At 38.6% G+C, this 17,962-nt stretch overlaps 1 protein-coding gene across 10 annotated transcripts in view; it reads right to left on the bottom strand.

The window, feature by feature from the left end:
• LOC115407882 (uncharacterized) overlaps positions 1-13,933 on the bottom strand; it is a 90,033-nt gene extending 76,100 nt beyond the window's left edge. For 9 of the 10 annotated variants that reach the window (XM_030118436.1, XM_030118447.1, XM_030118441.1 and 6 more), the window contains exons 1-2: positions 13,831-13,933; positions 11,525-11,572 (exon numbers count right to left, since the gene is read on the bottom strand). In XM_030118436.1, the coding sequence (XP_029974296.1) occupies positions 11,525-11,535 (11 nt within the window). In that variant the 5' untranslated portion in view covers positions 11,536-11,572; positions 13,831-13,933. Of the gene's footprint in view, positions 1-11,524; positions 11,575-13,827 lie in introns of all 10 variants that reach the window. The other variant, XM_030118438.1, reaches the window with a different exon arrangement.
• Between the last annotated feature and the right edge of the window lie 4,029 nt (positions 13,934-17,962).

Genomic DNA, 17,962 nt, shown 5'->3' with positions numbered 1-17,962 from the left:
TTTAGCGGGGAAATTGGTTTTTCTATGATGATGACATGTGTGGTGATTCTCTGTTCTTCTGTTCTGCTGAGACTTTCCATACAGGAGAGGAGATGTTGTGACTGCGAAAGCAGTGGACGCATTCTTGGAGACGGCCGCTCCTGGTGGCTGGGTGGCTGGCTGGGAGGAGGCTGTGGAGGCGGTGGGTTTGATTACGACGTGAAAACATCGGACGTGATAACGGCGTACCGCTACGTGATGAAAAATATGAGGCAGCATGACCGCAACAAGGTCAGGCCATGAACACACACACTGGGGGGAAGAGAGATTAGACTTTAAAAAGTTTTAAATTCCTTACTTTTTTAGCTTTTGAATGAATTATGTGTTTTGTTTGTTTTATAAGTCACTAGGAAGATATCAGTGGGTTGACGGGCTGAACAGTCCTGATCAGACTGAACCACAGGCAGCAGGAAGCCTCCATGATGGTCACTTCTCCCCCACATCACTGTAACCTGAACACAGGGGGCGGGGCTTCTAGTTTTAGTGGTTTTAATCATCAACCAATTGCTCAGTTGGGTGAAGAATTGAAGTGAATTAATTAAATGAATTTGTTTCAATACAGTTTCAATGAAATAACTTGGAGGTCACATTCCGGGTTTTCAAACTGAGTGGAGGGGGAGACAGAAGCGAGAGGTTTATCTCGACCTTCCCCTTCGACATAACAAAACTAGCATGACAATGTTTTTACATGACTGTGCTACAAGAATTTGTTACTGTCTATGAATCTACATTCCTAACTTTGAAATCTACTGAAATGAATTACATTTGCACCTTTATTTGATTTAGTTGGAGAATTTGTGGACTAACTACAAAGAGATTACTCAGATTTAGCATCGACTAAACCTCACAGAATCACACTGGAGCTAAATGTCTAACTGCTAGAGATAGACAATAGAATGTTTGTCCAGAAGTCATGGGAGGTATCGAATGTTTTATGAAGTCATTGAATGATTCAGTGATGTTTAGTACTGACTCTTTCTACACCAAGACAAGGAAGACCTGATGGGTGGACATTTTTTTTCAAGATTTTATAGAAATCAACTGAACTGTACTATCTACGACTCCAGAATCTGCTGATTTTTGAAATAATTTTGTCTTTTGGACCTCTGACTCATGCTACTATCCAGTCGTTGACCTGTCTGACCTGTCTGCTGCATTATTTTCACTCAGATTGGATCCTGAAAGGCAATATTTACCTGCATTCACCTAAGAGTTATACTAATGCTTCACATTTGGCCCAGGACTTTGTCTCTAGTCTGGGAGTTTATGCATTGGCAGTGAGGGGATCTGGATCTGGACCTGTCAGGTGGAACTCTGATACAGTATGAGGTTGATGTTTTCACACCAAAAGGTTGAAGGAAGCTTGAAGAGCCTGACACTGTTCTACTCCTGAACCGTCTCCCTGAGGGAGGCCACCGAGCATCCTGAGCCCAGCTGCAGCTGAAAATGACGTTCCTTGGACCCGTTCTGGAGGAGAGGATCTGGAGGAGAAGAACCGGTCCTGGTCTTCGGGAAGACCTGGACTGTGGTCTAATCTGCCACTACAGACTAAAAGAAGAGACGTTGTCTTTTCTAGGTCTGGCAAAATGCTGTCGTCACTGGATTTTTGGTATGCAGCTGTAGACTCTGTGTTCGAAACAACCACACAAGGATGTTTCTGCAGGACTGGAGTGAACAGAGACCAGGTCACAGGAGGGTCAACATCTGGAAGAAGACTAAACATCAGCCTCTGGTCTGGGATTACCTGGCTACGGACCGCCCTGTCATCTCTATTCCAAGAGAAAGGATGGTTCTCTACAGGTATTCTGGTTTGGACACATGGATCACGGTTTCACCCTGATGCTAATTTCTCTTGCAGGCTCCTCACTGGGTTCCTGGGCTCCTAAATAGTCTGTGAGCAGCTGGTGCTCCAGCAGAGATTATCAATGCAGCAGGTTTTGGTTCGGGGCGACGGATGCGTAGTACATGCGTCACATTCTGCTGCTGGTGAATAAAGCACAGAGTGCCTGTCAGCAGGGGGGTCGGGGTGTGAAGCCATGTTCTGTGGTTTTAATTTACCTTTGAAATATCTGCTCAATTGAATATGGGTGACTGTGTTACGGCTGACAAACTAACTTACTAACAAACTGGGGCGACAGTAGCTCAGTTGGTAGAGCGGGTTGTCTTATAACCGGAAGGTTGGCGGTTCGATCCCCACTCCCGCAGGCGTAAAACTGGCATTGTGTCCTTGGGCAAGACACTTCTCCCACCTTGCCTTGTGTGAAAGTTGTGAGAGTGAATGGTTGGTGGTGGTTGGAGGGGCCGATGGCGCAGATTGGCAGCCTCGCTTCTGTCAGTCTGCCCCAGGGCAGCTGTGGCTACAGTAGTAGCTTACCACCACCCAGTATGGTGTGAAAGGGTTGATGAGATATTGCAGTGTGAAGCGCTTTGGGCTCTGTCAAGAAGGGTGAAAAGCGCTATACAAGTCCATTTACCAAACTAACATTGACATTGATGACTGACTTTGAGAACGACCAGATGTTTTATGGTGGTGTTCAATGTTTTTGCTGATTTTAATGGTTTTTCTTTCTTTTCTTAGTTTAGCTTGATTGGACACATCACGGACACAACAGGCGGTCTTTTGCCTTCCTGGTTGATTGGCCTGGACCAGGATTGATTGTTTGGCATGAAGGTATTTTCAGCTGTCACTGTCCCATGGTGCTGGTTTGTTTAAATTGTGCATCCATGACTGAGTGCTGCTTGGTGTTTTTTGTGACAGTGGATCAGTTGGAAATGGTCGTTGAAACATAGGTAACTTAGGACATATAAAATAAAAATGACAATGCACTTGGAGGAACTGATCTCATTGATGTTTATGGAGAACATTAATATTGACGTGTGATGCAAATGAAAAGTGGTTTTACTTTGTCTGGCTTTACTGTCTCCGATAGTGAGTTAGATTATTGTTAAAATTCGAATTTATTTTGTGTCTGGTTTTGTTTAAATTGAAATTTAATAACAGGAAGGATTGATGTGGAATAATGCTTTGTTTTCAAAGTTCTCAGGAACACAGTGTGAAGGCCGCTCTGTTTTGTCTGAAGTCACTTGGAAACAGCGTCTGCTAGTCTCGTGAGATCTAGCTATATGACCTGGCATGGCCGGAAGTCAGGCCAGAGTCGGGTTGGATTCTCTCCGGAGCAACAGCCTTGCTCTCAATCAGCTGATTTGTGTGTGCTTCCTCTGCAATCCTCAATAAATCCTCCTTGTGCAGCGTCAACACCTTGACTCGTCATCTTTGGCTCTGATTCACCAAAAATTCCACAACAATTTATTTTTTTCTTTTGTAAAAACAAATAATTCCTCAAAATCTCAAACAGGAAGAAAATTGAGATATTATTTTGTTGCTGTTTTTTTCTCTTTTCTTTGTAAACAAAAGAAAAGAGAGGTCACATATTCTTCTTTATTTAACGCATAAAGAATGGTTCAAAATGAATGAAAAAAATAGACAGGCTACATATTCTTCTTTTCTTTCCATCAGTCGTCCTCATCTTTCTTGTGCCCTCATGTCCATTTTGTTGAAGAGCTCAACTTTCCCAGAAGTTTCCTATTGTTAGGGATATACTTTAATTAGCACTACTACTGTGGAATAATTGTATTAACTGCACCTTAAGCCTTTCCTGAGAGAAGTACACCAAGGTTATAAGATGTTCTGCTAAAGTGTAAACATACCCACACATTCCAGAGAAACCAACACACACTCACTAGTGTTCCAAAACATACTCGATAAGGATGTCAGCTCTCGGTTGACAGCTGACATCAACACCAAATTGTCCAATTGCGAACAAAGTCCAGCCTATCTGTCGGGGCAGGCCCAGCCCAGAAGAACATGGAATAAAAGCTCTGTCTCATCAACAATCAGGATCCTGTCGGAGTGAAATACTTTGTATCTCTCCCTGTAAGGTCCAGCGCTGAGCATTACATCTGGCTATACTTAAATAAACGGTAATAATCTGAAGTCAGTCGTTTTGGCATTCTTTATACCAAGCATAGAATAAAAGAACCGGGTGGAGTCGGCCGGACAGAAGTCCTGGGCTCCAACACTATCATTCATTATCACCACAGTTTGGGGATGCTGGCACCCCCCCCTCCCTGGGACAGCCATTGCACCCCCAAGAAGTAAGATTGTGATTTTGTCTGAATATTGGAATTTGTTGTCTGTTTAATCAATAAATACATGAATAAAGTATCTATTTATTCATTTATTTATTTATTTATAGACTATCTAATAAAACCCCAATCAGCCAATAGGTGCAGGTCGTGCATTACTTGCAGCTTCCTGTTAATGACAGCGCTTTTCTTGCCAAAGTATAATTAAAGATTTTTCATTTTTATGAAAAAAACACAAAGGTACAAATACACACAAAAAACCCACACACACAAACAAAAAGAAAATAAAAATTAAAGAAAAAAAATTAATGACAGCGCTTTTGTTCCGGTGAGTGTAACTTATTTTTAGTAATAAAACATGGAGCGCTTCATGCTAAAGCATCCCTGTTTTGAAAACAGAGCAAACAGGAAGAGGATGTAACCCAAAATTTGTCATCGCTCTCAATCACAACAACCGATGTATCATTTTGTTATGACAACTAATGGTAAGTCTGTGATTATTGCCTCTTTGGTGGAGGTCTTTGGTTGAGATCTAAATTGTCATTCCCTCTGCTTCGCTCTATATGATGCTAGCCTGAAGCCTGAGTTGTGGTCTTTGTGTATGAGGCTGAAATGAAAACCTGAGTTTTGCTCAATGTCAATGACAATATTGTCTTTAAATTTACATTCAGTGATGTGTTTAAACTCAAGACTTTTTTTTTTTGTATGGGCGCAATTGCTATGTGCACGATGCAGTGTGCACATATTGTTGGTGTCACAGTGGAAAGTAAAGTACAGATCCCTAAATTTCTTAGTACCGGGACGCGGCAAGATGGCGGAGCGGACGGCCAGGCTGTGAAGAGCGTGGAGTAGCAAACTCTGAATAAGAACTGATTTAGGAACAAATAGCTCACAAACCAGCAGACACTCGACACCTAAAGTCAAGAGGGGTCCAAATAACTCTGGGACACATCGGCAAAAGGACTGTGATTCGGTAAGGTTGAACCGTACACCAAATAACAAGATGGCTAACAGCAAAGCTAACAGCAGCAAAGTTTGTAAAGCCCTGCAACCTCACGACTACGCCAGCCAAGAACCCATGGAGGTCAATCAAAAAGGCACCAAGAATGCCTTATCGTCGCCAGCTAAAACTCCTGTGCCTCCTAAAAAAACAAAAGGGCAAGAAGAGGTTATCCATAATGCTGATACAAACATCATACTAGCAGCTGTGGGAAGTCTGAAAGGCGCCATTGAAGAGCTCAGAAACGACCTGAAACAAAACACGCTCACGATTGCTAATGTTGTTAAGACAGTGGAGTTTAACAGCGGTGAAATCAAAGACATTAAAGAGAAGAATAAAGAAATGGCTGAGGCATGCTTGATAAAGCAATGAACTGCTTATCTCTGAACAAATCCCCGGGTCCAGATGGGTTAACAGGGAATTTCTATCGTCATTTCTGGGAAGATTTAAAAGACTTGTTGTATGACGTTTTCTCAGATATTTTGAATCTTGCACACTCCCACCAACAATGTGTCAAGGAGTTATAATCTCTATCCCAAAAGCAGATCAAGACCAAAGACTCATTGAAAACAGACGACCAATTACTCTACGAAATACTGATTATAAACTCCTCACCTACATTTTAAAAATACGTCTGCAGTCTGGAATAACAAGCATTGTTTCAGAAACCCAATCTGGTTTTTGGAAAGGAAGGTCAATTCATAACAATATAAGACTGGTGATGGATATTATTGAATACAGGGATCTAATCAATGATGATGGGTTTATCTTCTTCCTGGATTTCTATAAAGCCTTTGATTCTGTTGAACATCAATTTATATTTTCAGTTTTGGAACAGTTTCGATTTGGAGCTAAATTTACCAACTTTATAAGAGGACTATATCAGAATATCAGTAGCTGTGTCTCATTACCAAAAGGAACCACTCCAAGATTCAACATCTCTGTTGGTATTCCTCAGGGATGTCCGATTTCACCTTACATTTTTATCTTAGTAAGTGAAATGTTGGCAATTTATCTTAAAAATTGTGAGGATCTGAAGAAACTCGACATATTTGGTACAAAAATAATCATAACTCAGTTAGCGGATGATACTACACTCTTTTTGAAAGACAGATGCCAAGTTCCACCTGCTACTGATAAAATTAAACTGTTTTCTGACGCATCAGGATTAACTCTAAATTTAAAAAAATGCGAACTCCTGGCGATTCATGATACCCCTCTTAACATGATATGCAATATACCCATTAAGTCTGAAGTGAAATATTTGGGGGCATTTATATCCAAAGACCAAAACTCCAACCTCACGATGAATTTTGAAAATAAACTTAAACAATGTAAATCTGTATTAAATATGTGGCTTCAGAGGGATCTTTCCATCTTAGGGTGCATATACCTGACAAAAATGGAAAGTCTTTCAAGACTCATTTATCCAAGCTGCAGCACTGCTGTCTCAAACAAACTAATACAATCAATTAATACGATAAATTTTAAATTCATTTGGAGAAACAGACCACACTATCATAAAAAATCTCAAATGGTTAATGAAATAAAGGAGGGTGGCCTGAAAGTTATTGATTTTGACTGCCTAAATGGAACACTTAAAATTAATTGGCTGAAATCCTGGCTTCACAACAGTGACACATTTTGGTATTGTATCCCGAATTTCATTTTCAACAAAATAGGTGGGTTTGATTGATTGATTGATTGATTTTATTTGTTTCATTCTTTTTTAAAAGAAAGAAATGAAAAGGAACAGAAAGAAGTGAGACTTATGATATCTGCCCCTATCAACATAAAATTAATGACAATTTGTCAAGATTTGTTAACATATCACAAAAAAAAGCAAAATTCAATACAACCATTTCACTTAATCAAAATATAAATACGAAAATTTCACAAATAATTGCAGATCAAATACAACCATTTCCCAAGTGTAAATACAAAAGAAAAAAAAAAAACCTTAATGAACTATTTTCAAAAGAAACAATCATTCTAAGTTTGACCATTCTTTAAAACAGAGTCGTACCCTCCCAATAACTGTGCTTTTAAACATTTCTTGAAGATGTGAATGGACTGAGACCTCTTAATTTCACTGTCAAGTTTATTCCATAAACTGATTCCTTTTGTTGTGATGCATCTTTCTTTCAATTTGGTTCTTGATTCCGGTTGTTTGAAAACTTCAGTGCCTCTTAATCTATATTGACTGTCTCGCTTTGCAAATCTATTCTGTAAATTAAATGGTAATTTTTTCCGGTGAGCTTTATACATTGTTTTAAGAAGGTTGAGTTCTACCAATTCTTTCATTTTTAAGGATTTCAATTTTATAAATATTGGGTTAGTGTGGTCTCTGTAACCACTTCCATTCACCACACGAATCGCTCGTTTCTGTAAAAGGAAGAGTGGTTCAATGTAGGTCTTACAAGCATTTCCCCAGACTTCAACACAGTAGGTCAGATATGGTATAATCAATGAATTGTAGAACAGAACAAAGAATTATTGTGAAGTGACTCTTTCAATTTGTACAGAACAGCAATGGTTTGAGAAATCTTAGTTTTAACGTACTCTATGTGGGATTTCCATGTTAGTTGTTCATCCAGCAATACACCTAAAAACTTAATTTCGTTTGTTCTCTCGATCTCTATACCTTCCACTGTCAGTGTTGTGTCAACGTCTTTCCTTCTGTAACTGAAAATCATATATTTGGTCTTACTGATGTTCAAAGATAGTTTGTTAGCGTTGAACCATTTTATAACATTCCGAAACTCTTTTTCTACAATTTCTAATACTTCATTTATATTGTCTCCAGCATAATACAAAGTAGTATCATCCGCAAACAAGATGCATTTCAATAAGCTGGAAGCAGCGTCAATGTCATTGATATAAAGAAGAAAGAGTACTGGTCCAAGGACGGATCCTTGAGGAACCCCACAGGTTACGTTTCCATTTTTAGATTTTATATCGTTGATTTGAACAAATCGTTTTCTGTCTTTTAAATAGCTTTTGACCCATTCGTGAGCAACACCTCTTATACCGTACTTATATAATTTATACAGCAATATGTCATGATCTAGAGTATCAAACGCTTTTTGAAGATCTACGAAGACACTTACTAAGAAACGTTTCTTGTCCATTGCATTTGTAATTTCTTCTGCCAGTTCCATAATTGCTGTGGCGGTTGAGTGATTAGTCCGAAATCCATATTGATTGTTACTTAAAATGTTGTGTTTAACAATAAATTTATTTAATCTGATCACAAATAATTTTTCTAAAATTTTTGAGAGCTGAGGAAGTAACGATATAGGCCTGTAATTGGAGACATCATTTTTATTTCCTTTTTTGAAAAGTGGAATTACTTTGGCTATTTTCATACTCTCTGGAAATGTTCCTGTGGTAAATGACAAGTTACAGATGTATTTAAAGGGTTCGATCACGACATCTATTATTTGTTTTATCAGTGACATATTCATGTCTGTATAGTCATTGGAATTTTTATTTGGAAATTTACGAACAATACTGAGTATTTCATTTGTTTGTACAGGCTCAAGAAAGATGCTACGTTCATTATTTTGTATTATTCCACTATTTATGTTTTCGTCTGGGATATTTTGAGATAGATTTTTTCCTATATTCACAAAGTAATTATTAAATTCCTCTACAATGTCCTGTTTTTCAAAAATGTCTATTTTGTTTTTGGTTATATGGTTTGGAATTATGGGTTTAACCTTGCCTTTGTGCAAGACTGTGTTAATTACACTCCATGTGTTTTTTGTACTATTTTTGCTTTTCTCTGTTAATTTTGTGTAGTAATCCTTTTTCTGTTGTCTTAGAATTGATATCAGTTTATTTTTATATTTTTTATACCGAACCTCGGCTTCTTTTGTTCTTAGTTTGAGAAACATTCTGTAGAGATTATTTTTTTTCTTACAGGCATTTTTCAGACCGCTTGTCATCCATGGGTTATTAATAGTATTTTTCTCGACACAAGCAACTTTGGTTATTTTGCAATTTTTGTTGTATAAATTAATAAGTATCTCCATGAAAGTGTTGTAGGCATTATTTAAATCTCCTGTATAAACTTGCTCCCATTTTTGTTTCTTTAAATCCTCTCTGAATGCCTCAATGGCTTTATTGGATTTGTCTCGTATAAAAATTGAAGTTTTTTCTCGTTCAGGGGTAATGCACAATTTTTTAAAAATAGTAAATACAGGTAGGTGATCACTCACATCGGTCATAAGAATGCCACTAATTATGTCTCTATGTAAAGTTGTGTATATGTTATCAATGATGGTTGCGCTATGGGTAGTAATTCTAGTTGGCTTTGTAATCATAGGACATAGTCCTGCCATCTGCATATAATTTTTAAAGTCATTTGACGCTGCATTGTTACCCAGATCAATGTTGAAGTCACCACAGACTATAATTGTTTTATTTTTAACATCTGCAAACAATTCAAGAATTTTGTCTGTGAACAGCTCTATACCAGGCCCAGGTGGTCTATAAACACAACTAACAAGTATATTTTTGCCAATATCGCTGATGATCTCAATTGTGAGCACTTCCATTAAGTTTGGAATAATTACAGTTTTCATTTCAATGACTTTACTATGCAGATTTTCATCTACATAAAGGGCGACTCCTCCACCGCCTTTTTCCACCCTATTTGCATAAAACAGATTATAGCCTTTGATTTGAACTTTATCAATATGAATCTCTTTTAACCAGGTTTCCGTCAAGACTCCTACTTAGAACAGATTACGCTATAAATAAATTGCCCATTAAACTGTCAGAATTCCACAAGCAAGTGTTAATGTATTGGAAACTAATATATGTACACAATTTCTCACCACATTCCACTGTAATATGGAATAACAGATACGTGTTGTATAGGAACAAGTCCTTGTTCTATGAAGAATGGATGAATAGGAATGTATGGTCTATTGTACACTTGATGAACACAAATGGAGACATGCTGAATTTTGAGCAGTTTTGTATAAAATACAACTTCTATCCCCCGGAATCAGAATTTAACAGAGTAATGAAAGCACTTTCAAAAGAATTTATCTTTCAGACTAAAAATATATTGGAACATCAAGCTATCATCCCAAAACAAGGCTCTGTCACAATACAAGGGATTCCTCTCTCTGACAAAAAATGTAACAACCAGTTCATTAGACATTGTTTCAAACAGACTCTGTTCCCTGGTAGAGTCAATAATAATAATATCATGTGTAAATATGACAAAACACATATGACAAATATAAGAACAATGTACCTCAAGCTTCCTGTACAACCCAAAGTTAAAGAAACACACTTTAAAATTATGAATTCAATTTACCCTGCTAAAGAATTACTTAAAAAACGTTTTAATATAGAAAATAACACATGTGGCTTTTGTGGTTGTGATGGTGAAACAATAGACCATATATTCTTTGAATGTACACACACCCAACAATTCTGGAGAAAGTTTCAAGACTGGACTCGAGGAGAGTTCCAAGACTTGGATCCTATTTCAAGAGACACTGTGACTTTTGGAATTCTTCTACGGGACAAGAATAAGGAACTATCTTATAATTTGATTCTCTTGCTAGCCAAATTTTTTCTTCATAAACAACGAGTGCTTAAATCACGTCCCATTTTTGCAATTTTTCTCAATGAATTTCACAGTTATCTAAAATCCCTAAAATGCATTAAATCTAACAAATATAAAAACATCATCGAATTCATGTGTAAACTCCCATGACCAGGCTCTGTAATTTGTATATTGTATTTTATTTTATTTTATTTTATTTTATTTTATTTTATTTTATTTTATTTTTTGTGTATGTGTGTGTTCATCTTTGTTAAAATGCAGTTATCCCATTGACAATGTTTTTAATACTGTTCCAATGTTTGATGACTGAAAACTGCCATATTGTTTGTTTTTGCACAATTTCAATAAAGCTGCAAAAAAAAAAAAAAAAATTTCTTAGTACCGAAAGATGACGCTCCCTCAGAGTACCATCAATTGTTAATGGTGTTGCGACTGATTTCAAACAAAAAACAAAACATTCTACATTATGTTATTCAAAATTTTCATTTCTTGTGCTTCTGAGTACACACTCACCCTTCAAGGAGACATTGCTCAGCTCTCGTGAAAGTGCACACAATTAAAGTAGAAAAGTTAATGACAAAGCACACATGGGGAAATTCTGACAGTTTAACTGATTCACACAGTTGAATGTTGCTGGTATTCATGAATATGAATATAAAGTGTATTGCATAGCTTCAGCACAGGTCCTCTGACTAATTTTAATTTGAGCAGCATCAAGCACAAATATCACAAATATGACCGTTACTTACTTTTGTTCCATTCCTCAAGTTCTCTGGTTTGGTCCTGGACTTGTCTCTCTGCCGAGTTCAAACAAAATGAGCAAATATCATTGATAAAATAAAAGGAAAATAAAATAACTTTAAATATAATCTAAATCAGTGGTACGCAACTTGACCAACTCAGGAGCCACACTGACCTTGAATATTTTTCAGAAGAGCCACATTAAAAAAAATGTCCCTTCTAGACCATAAGAAAATGTGAATTAATACAACTATTATAGAAAAAAATATTTGTGTATGGTTCTTCAACAACTGTCAAAATATTTATTTTCCTAATGCAGCAACAAAACATCAATATTTGTTTATTGAAATCCTGACGTTGAGGTCTTTATTTGCGTGTGAATGGGCTGAAATGCATGTCTCACACTCAATGCCCGAGAGTTGAGAGCCCTGATTCCTCCTCATACTTGTGCTTTTTAGCCATGTTGACTTTATGCTCTGTCAACCTCAAAGCCCACTGAGTTTGCACCTGTTCTAGCTCAGTAAACAGATGAGACCCAGGATGAATTGTGATTGGCTGGTTGATGCAGCTGAGTACGTGATTTGTTGCAAATAACTCCTGCCTACTTCTTCCCCTTTTTCATTCAAATGACTTCCAGTAGGCTGTATACTAGGTGTAATGCATATCTAGTGTGTTACTGTGAAAAAACCGATGAGACCAAATCAGTCTGGAATGAGAAAGCTTGGCTCAGAGTGCATTGTGTATGAGCAAGACAAGAAAAAGTCAAAAAGGCAATCCAAAAGGCAAAAAGAGAATTTTTGTTGGTTTTGATCGAGGATGGTGCTTTTGTGTCACAGAAAAAGAAAAAGCAGCGAACTGTGGCACCGTGTCAACATGTGAGGCAGAACACATGATATTGGCAGCTTCAATCCAGGAAGCTCTGTACCTCACACAGTTGCTGAAGGACATGGATCACAGTTTTCAGGACACATCAAATAAAATCTTCGTGGATAATAAAGGGACTATACACCTGGCAAATAATCCTGGGTAACACTTTACTTGATGCACCCGGTATAACACATAAGTACATTTATAAAGCATTATAATGCCATTATAGCACATGTAGCTATAGTTAAACACTCATAAATGATCACAATTCCAGGACCTAACCCTATGCTGGAAAGTGGGTTAGTCACAATAAACAATCTTTGCACGAATGTGCATGGTTCTGTTTGAGTGTTTTGGTCACTGTGAAATAAAGCAGAGTGACACCTCCTCTTCTCAGGTGAAGCTAGCGGGGTGAGGCTGCACCAAGTGGCAACCATTCATGACATCACTTGTTTGTTTCTATTATCAGAAAATGAAGCCAGTTCGGAGGCTGACATGATGGAATTTTGGAGCCAGAGACGAAAAAAAAGACAGCAACAGGGCGTGGCTGAAGGGAAACAAGGGGCGGGGCTGACTAAGAGCACAGGACTGTGGTGTTGCGTGATAGTGTGATGGTCTGCTGTAAACTGGTTCCATAGTGTTTGGATTTCCAAGCCGAGCCATGACACTGTAATACTATATACAATACTATATACAAATAACAGGAAAAACTGGGTAACAGAATCCTTTGAGGGTCTTTCTGAGTAGTTAATCCAGAAACTAGTCATGGTTACAATGAATCAACAACTAATCAAAATTATTCAACAAACTGAATAACTGTGGAAAATAATTATAAGAGAGCTTAATCTTAATGTCTGGAAAACCTGCTGAAAAGATCTGTCAATCATTCCAGAGCTGACCTGTCCATCAAGTAACCACACTCCCTTATTCTGAAAACTTTAAGGCTCTATTAAAAAAAAAAAAAATCCATATTTATATATTTTCAGATCTCTTCTGGACGATGAAACGCAATGAAAAAAACTACTCTGACCTGAACAAACTCAGTTGATCCAGTTTTATTGATGTTTCATGTTGAATTGAAGTCAATAGAGTCAGCCTTTTTGGAGCCAGCCCCTGGTGGACACTGTGACATTGCAAGTTTTTAACAATTCCGGGAAGACCTCGTGTTTCGGAGCCACGTTTTGTCCATTTTTTAAACGGCCGATGAGCTGCACCAGAGTTCCGAGCAGCATGTCTTCCGCGTGTATGTGGCTGAGTCAGCCTAATAAATATGTGTGAGGGATGTCCACATGGGCTGAGATGTCAGGAGGGCGCTTCCTGTTGGTTCCAGAGAGCCAACACAGCCAACACTCTCTGAACCACAGAGGTCTATTCTGCATGTGAGAACACAAAATTCTAAAAAAATTTTAATAAATTCCTCAGTGTAGACAGAAGTAACAACACATACCTTGGTAGGCGAGATGAAAACAAGTTGTAATCATTGCATTTTGGGTCAGACATCTTCTGCAGTTTTATCCTCACGCGCCACAGTCAGTTTTTTTTTTTCTCTTTCTTTTTACTTTCTGTTTCTCTGAACAGCTCAGCGAATGAGAAAGCTTTCTGTTTCTCTGAACAGCTCAGCGAGCATGTCTCTCAGCTCCTCCTCCCACGAAGACAACAGCTCAAGTTCACTCTGTGGCTGCACCTCCAATCAATGTCACCTCCAATCAATGTCATTTTAAATGAAATATATATATCCTGTATTTGGGACACTGGGAGCAGTAACCCCCAAGTTGGGTGGATGGCATCAGCAGAAACCAGGAACAACATCTGAGATCTCTGTTCAAAAGAGCGCAATACGAGGATCAGCTAAGATCCTGCACAGAGCCCTCAAGCTCACAGGCCTCTGCTATGTATGTATATATACATATATGTATAAGGTTTTTCTTGTACCTTACAACCAGTTGTGCTTCAGGAGACTTGTGTTGAAGTTGCATGTTGAAGTTGTGCATCACTATATACTTTCAGGATGTGGTGCAGCTGAAGGAAATAGACACTGCAGGAAACCACAGAAGCCTTGTTTCTCCTGACAAGTCATTTGTTATGAAGGGGAGAGTGGGGTAAGATGAGCCACTTTTTACTTATGTTGTCCTGGAGGTAAGGAACAATGACAGAAATAGAATGAAAACATCTTTATTTCAGGATGTCTCCTATCAAATGAAATTGTCAGAATGCATCTCTGACAAAAGTGCCCAAAATAATGGCTTCTTAAAAAGTGCTCCTGTGGCTCAACTTGCCCCAGGTTAGGGGTAAGTTGAACCACCTGGGGGTAAACTGACCATCTGAGTTTTAAAATGTAAACCTGAGCATATTGTGCTAAACAGTTTTAACAGTTTTGAATTTATGAAAATAAACCACCAGTTAGTTTCCAAACAAACTACCAGTTAGTTTCAAGACCATTTATTGTTGTTGGCTCAGTCGATCTCAAGAGATCATGGACAAGCCAGGGCGAAGTTATGGAGGAACTGAGATGCCCCCTTCTCAGCCTTGCTGGTAGCGTCCAACGGAAGGGACAGGCCATACGGTTGGTATCAACTTGGCTACAGGAGTTGCAGGAAGGTGCTGCAATGCAAGAACCAACCACCTTCGGGGCTCCACTCCAGATTTTTTCTGTAGGGGGTGGGGGGGGTCTCCCTTAGCCTTTGTCACTCCCATGACGACCACAAGGCAGTGGTGCCATTTTACCCATAGCTTGGGGGGTTGCAACATGCAGACAGGGGGAGACAGGAATTGAACCCACAACCTCTCGATGGAAAGACGACTGCGCTCCCTACTAATCACAGTCGTCCCCAAGACCATTTAATCAAAACAGCTACTCAATATTCCAAGTGTCAAGGTTGCAGGGGAAAATGAACTGTTGCTCCCTCCGTCCAGTTCCTCCAGCCCTTTGAGGTTGAGGTAGCTTCTTCAGCACATCTCTCCGTGGGAAAGATGCCTCATCCTTTTCCTTGAGCACAAAGGTGGGTTTCTTATTGCCAGTGATCCCTCGGATTCTTCTGAGAAATCTGGCACTCACTTCGTTGCCCTCAAGGCTGTCAACCAAGCCAATGTAATGGTGGCTCCTGCATTTGGATGCAAATTTTACGATGACAAAGTCACCAACTACCAGATCTGAGACATCTGGGGGGTATTGCACAAAACCAGGATAAAGGATTAAGCCGGCAAACTGTTGTTATCCTGTGGCGATCTTGTAGTTATCCTGGACAAAGTTAGCCTCAAGTCGATTGCACAAAAGCTGGCCAAGTTTATCCCAGGCAAGTCACCATGGTGATTTATTCTCTGCAGCTAACCTGCTCCACAGCAGGCTAACTACCAGGATAAGATTAAACTGCTGTCAACAATGTGAGAAATGGGCGTGTTTTACAGCATTTCCTGGATTTTTCTACACATTACATCATTTAATCATCCTGCAGCCAAGTCTTATTACTGTAGTTATTGCATTTGCAGGGTCTGGTTAACTTTAGTATTATTTTGTTGCTCAGATTATATGAAGACCAACATAACTTTCAACACAGACGTTTCAGAATCCTTTCTTTATTAATACAAGTCCTACAATAAAAGGTTCACAATTATTGTAAAGACAATGGAAAAAAAAAAGATACGTGGACAAACATCACCGTATCATCACTTGTTCTGTCTACACAATGTAAATTATATCATGTAAAACTACAGGAAAGAACAATATCCCTGTTGTAAGAAGAACTAGGCACTCAAGTCTAACAATACATCTTCTCACTTCTCTGAAAAAAAACAATTTTCTTTATCTTCATGTAAAATAAAAATTCAATAATATAAGTTGATACTGATTTTTTTCCTATAAAATTAAAACAGAAATGCACTTAAAACATTAAAAAGGACACAGGAACTAATTAAATAGAAAAGGAACTCACCAAATAGCTGCTAGAGGTGGTAACCAACCAAGTAACACGCTCTTGAACCGGTTAATAAATTTTGAAACTATATATATATATTATATTACAGAGGAAAAGGACTCCAACAAGTATTTCATTGATGAGTGGTTGGTGACAAAGATCAATCAAACTTTATTTGCATGACTGTCAAATCGTCTGTGTGTCTGTTCTGCTCTGGACTCGACAAAGTGTTGTCTTTGTATGGATGTTTAAACAGGATTTCACTCAAAGAATCAGTCCAGGTTTTCTTTCAATTCTTTTATTGTCAACAGCTTTTTGGTTCCTTTAGATTCCTTCAGTTTTCTTTTAACTTCTTAACCCTTTAGTGGGTTTTTAGTGTCTTTGGGCTCTTCTTTAGGTTCTTAATTTAACTTAGTTGTTTACAAGGTTCTCAGGTGAAAAACCTTAAGGGAAACACAAAATATGCCAATTAGTCCTGGGAGTAGTATTTTGATTCTCTTACAAAAATAATAAAGCACTAATAATGATCTGGCCATAAAGGACCAAGTAATTTTAACAAAGGTAGATTCTAAGTACTAAACAAACTTCATCACCTTCTCAATTAAATATATTAACAAAAGAAAACATTAAACTTAAAGTTCACATTCACAACTGAAAAGTTGCAGGTGCTCCTGAATGCAAACAGTTCTCCTTAAGCCAGAGGAGATATCCAAACAGCCACCGTTCGGCAGCTCTTACCGGCTGTCCATCCAGGTCGAAGAGTTCTTTTGCATAGGTTAAATCCAGGGAGAAACACTTTTCTGATCTTTACCAGATTGTGATCTGTGTCCTCCTCTGAGCTGTCTCCTGCTCCATGCAGAAAGGCTGCAAGACAGGTCTCTCCTTCACACCCAGCTGGCCAGGAGCATCAATCAGGTGATTGGATTCACCTGGTCTCTCTCCTTCCTGATGGGGGATGGGAGGCAGAGCCAGCTCACTGCCACTTTTGACAGAACAATAACACTTTTCAGATTTGAAAAACAACACAAAGTGCTTCACAGCTTTCACAACAGAAAACAACATAAATTTGGTTGCAGGTGATCAGTGGAGAGCACTGGGGATCTCATTGTACTTTGTAGAAGCTGTGATGTATACTTCAAAGCTTAAGCTCATTTCTACTCAGTCTCATCCAGTTGTCACAACAGAGAGGTGGAGCATGAACTTCATGTACAGAAAGCAGGAACCATATTGGTGCAATCTCATGAACTAAAGATGATGTGGTCAACCGTCGCCACCAAAGATCATTTTCCTTCCTCCACAAGCGCTTCGGTTTCACTCTCCGTTAAATTTTTTGTGTTTTCTCTGATCAGCAGGCAGACTATTCAGGAGGTACTTTGCTTTAACCATTTATGGTAGAAAGTGGGCGTGTCTGGGGCGGGACATGAGGAGAATCCACCTACGCAGCGTTCCGACTGTGCATCAAGTGCATGCAGGTGAGTGTGCAGTGGTTTTATAAATCTGATTTTGGCTTTTGGACATACGTAGACCTTTAGTATGTATCCTGTACCATGTGTATAAATAAGAATGAAAAAGTAATATTATTGTCCCCCAACACTGATATGAAAATTAATTTTTCACATCACTGACACAGATTTATACTTCCTGATGCAATGGTGGCTTCTATTTGAC

This window comes from Salarias fasciatus, chromosome 20 (genome assembly GCF_902148845.1).
Source record: "Salarias fasciatus chromosome 20, fSalaFa1.1, whole genome shotgun sequence".
NCBI lineage: Eukaryota > Metazoa > Chordata > Actinopteri > Blenniiformes > Blenniidae > Salarias > Salarias fasciatus.
Note: the sequence above shows the minus strand (reverse complement) of the source record. Positions and strands in the feature narration are given on the sequence as shown.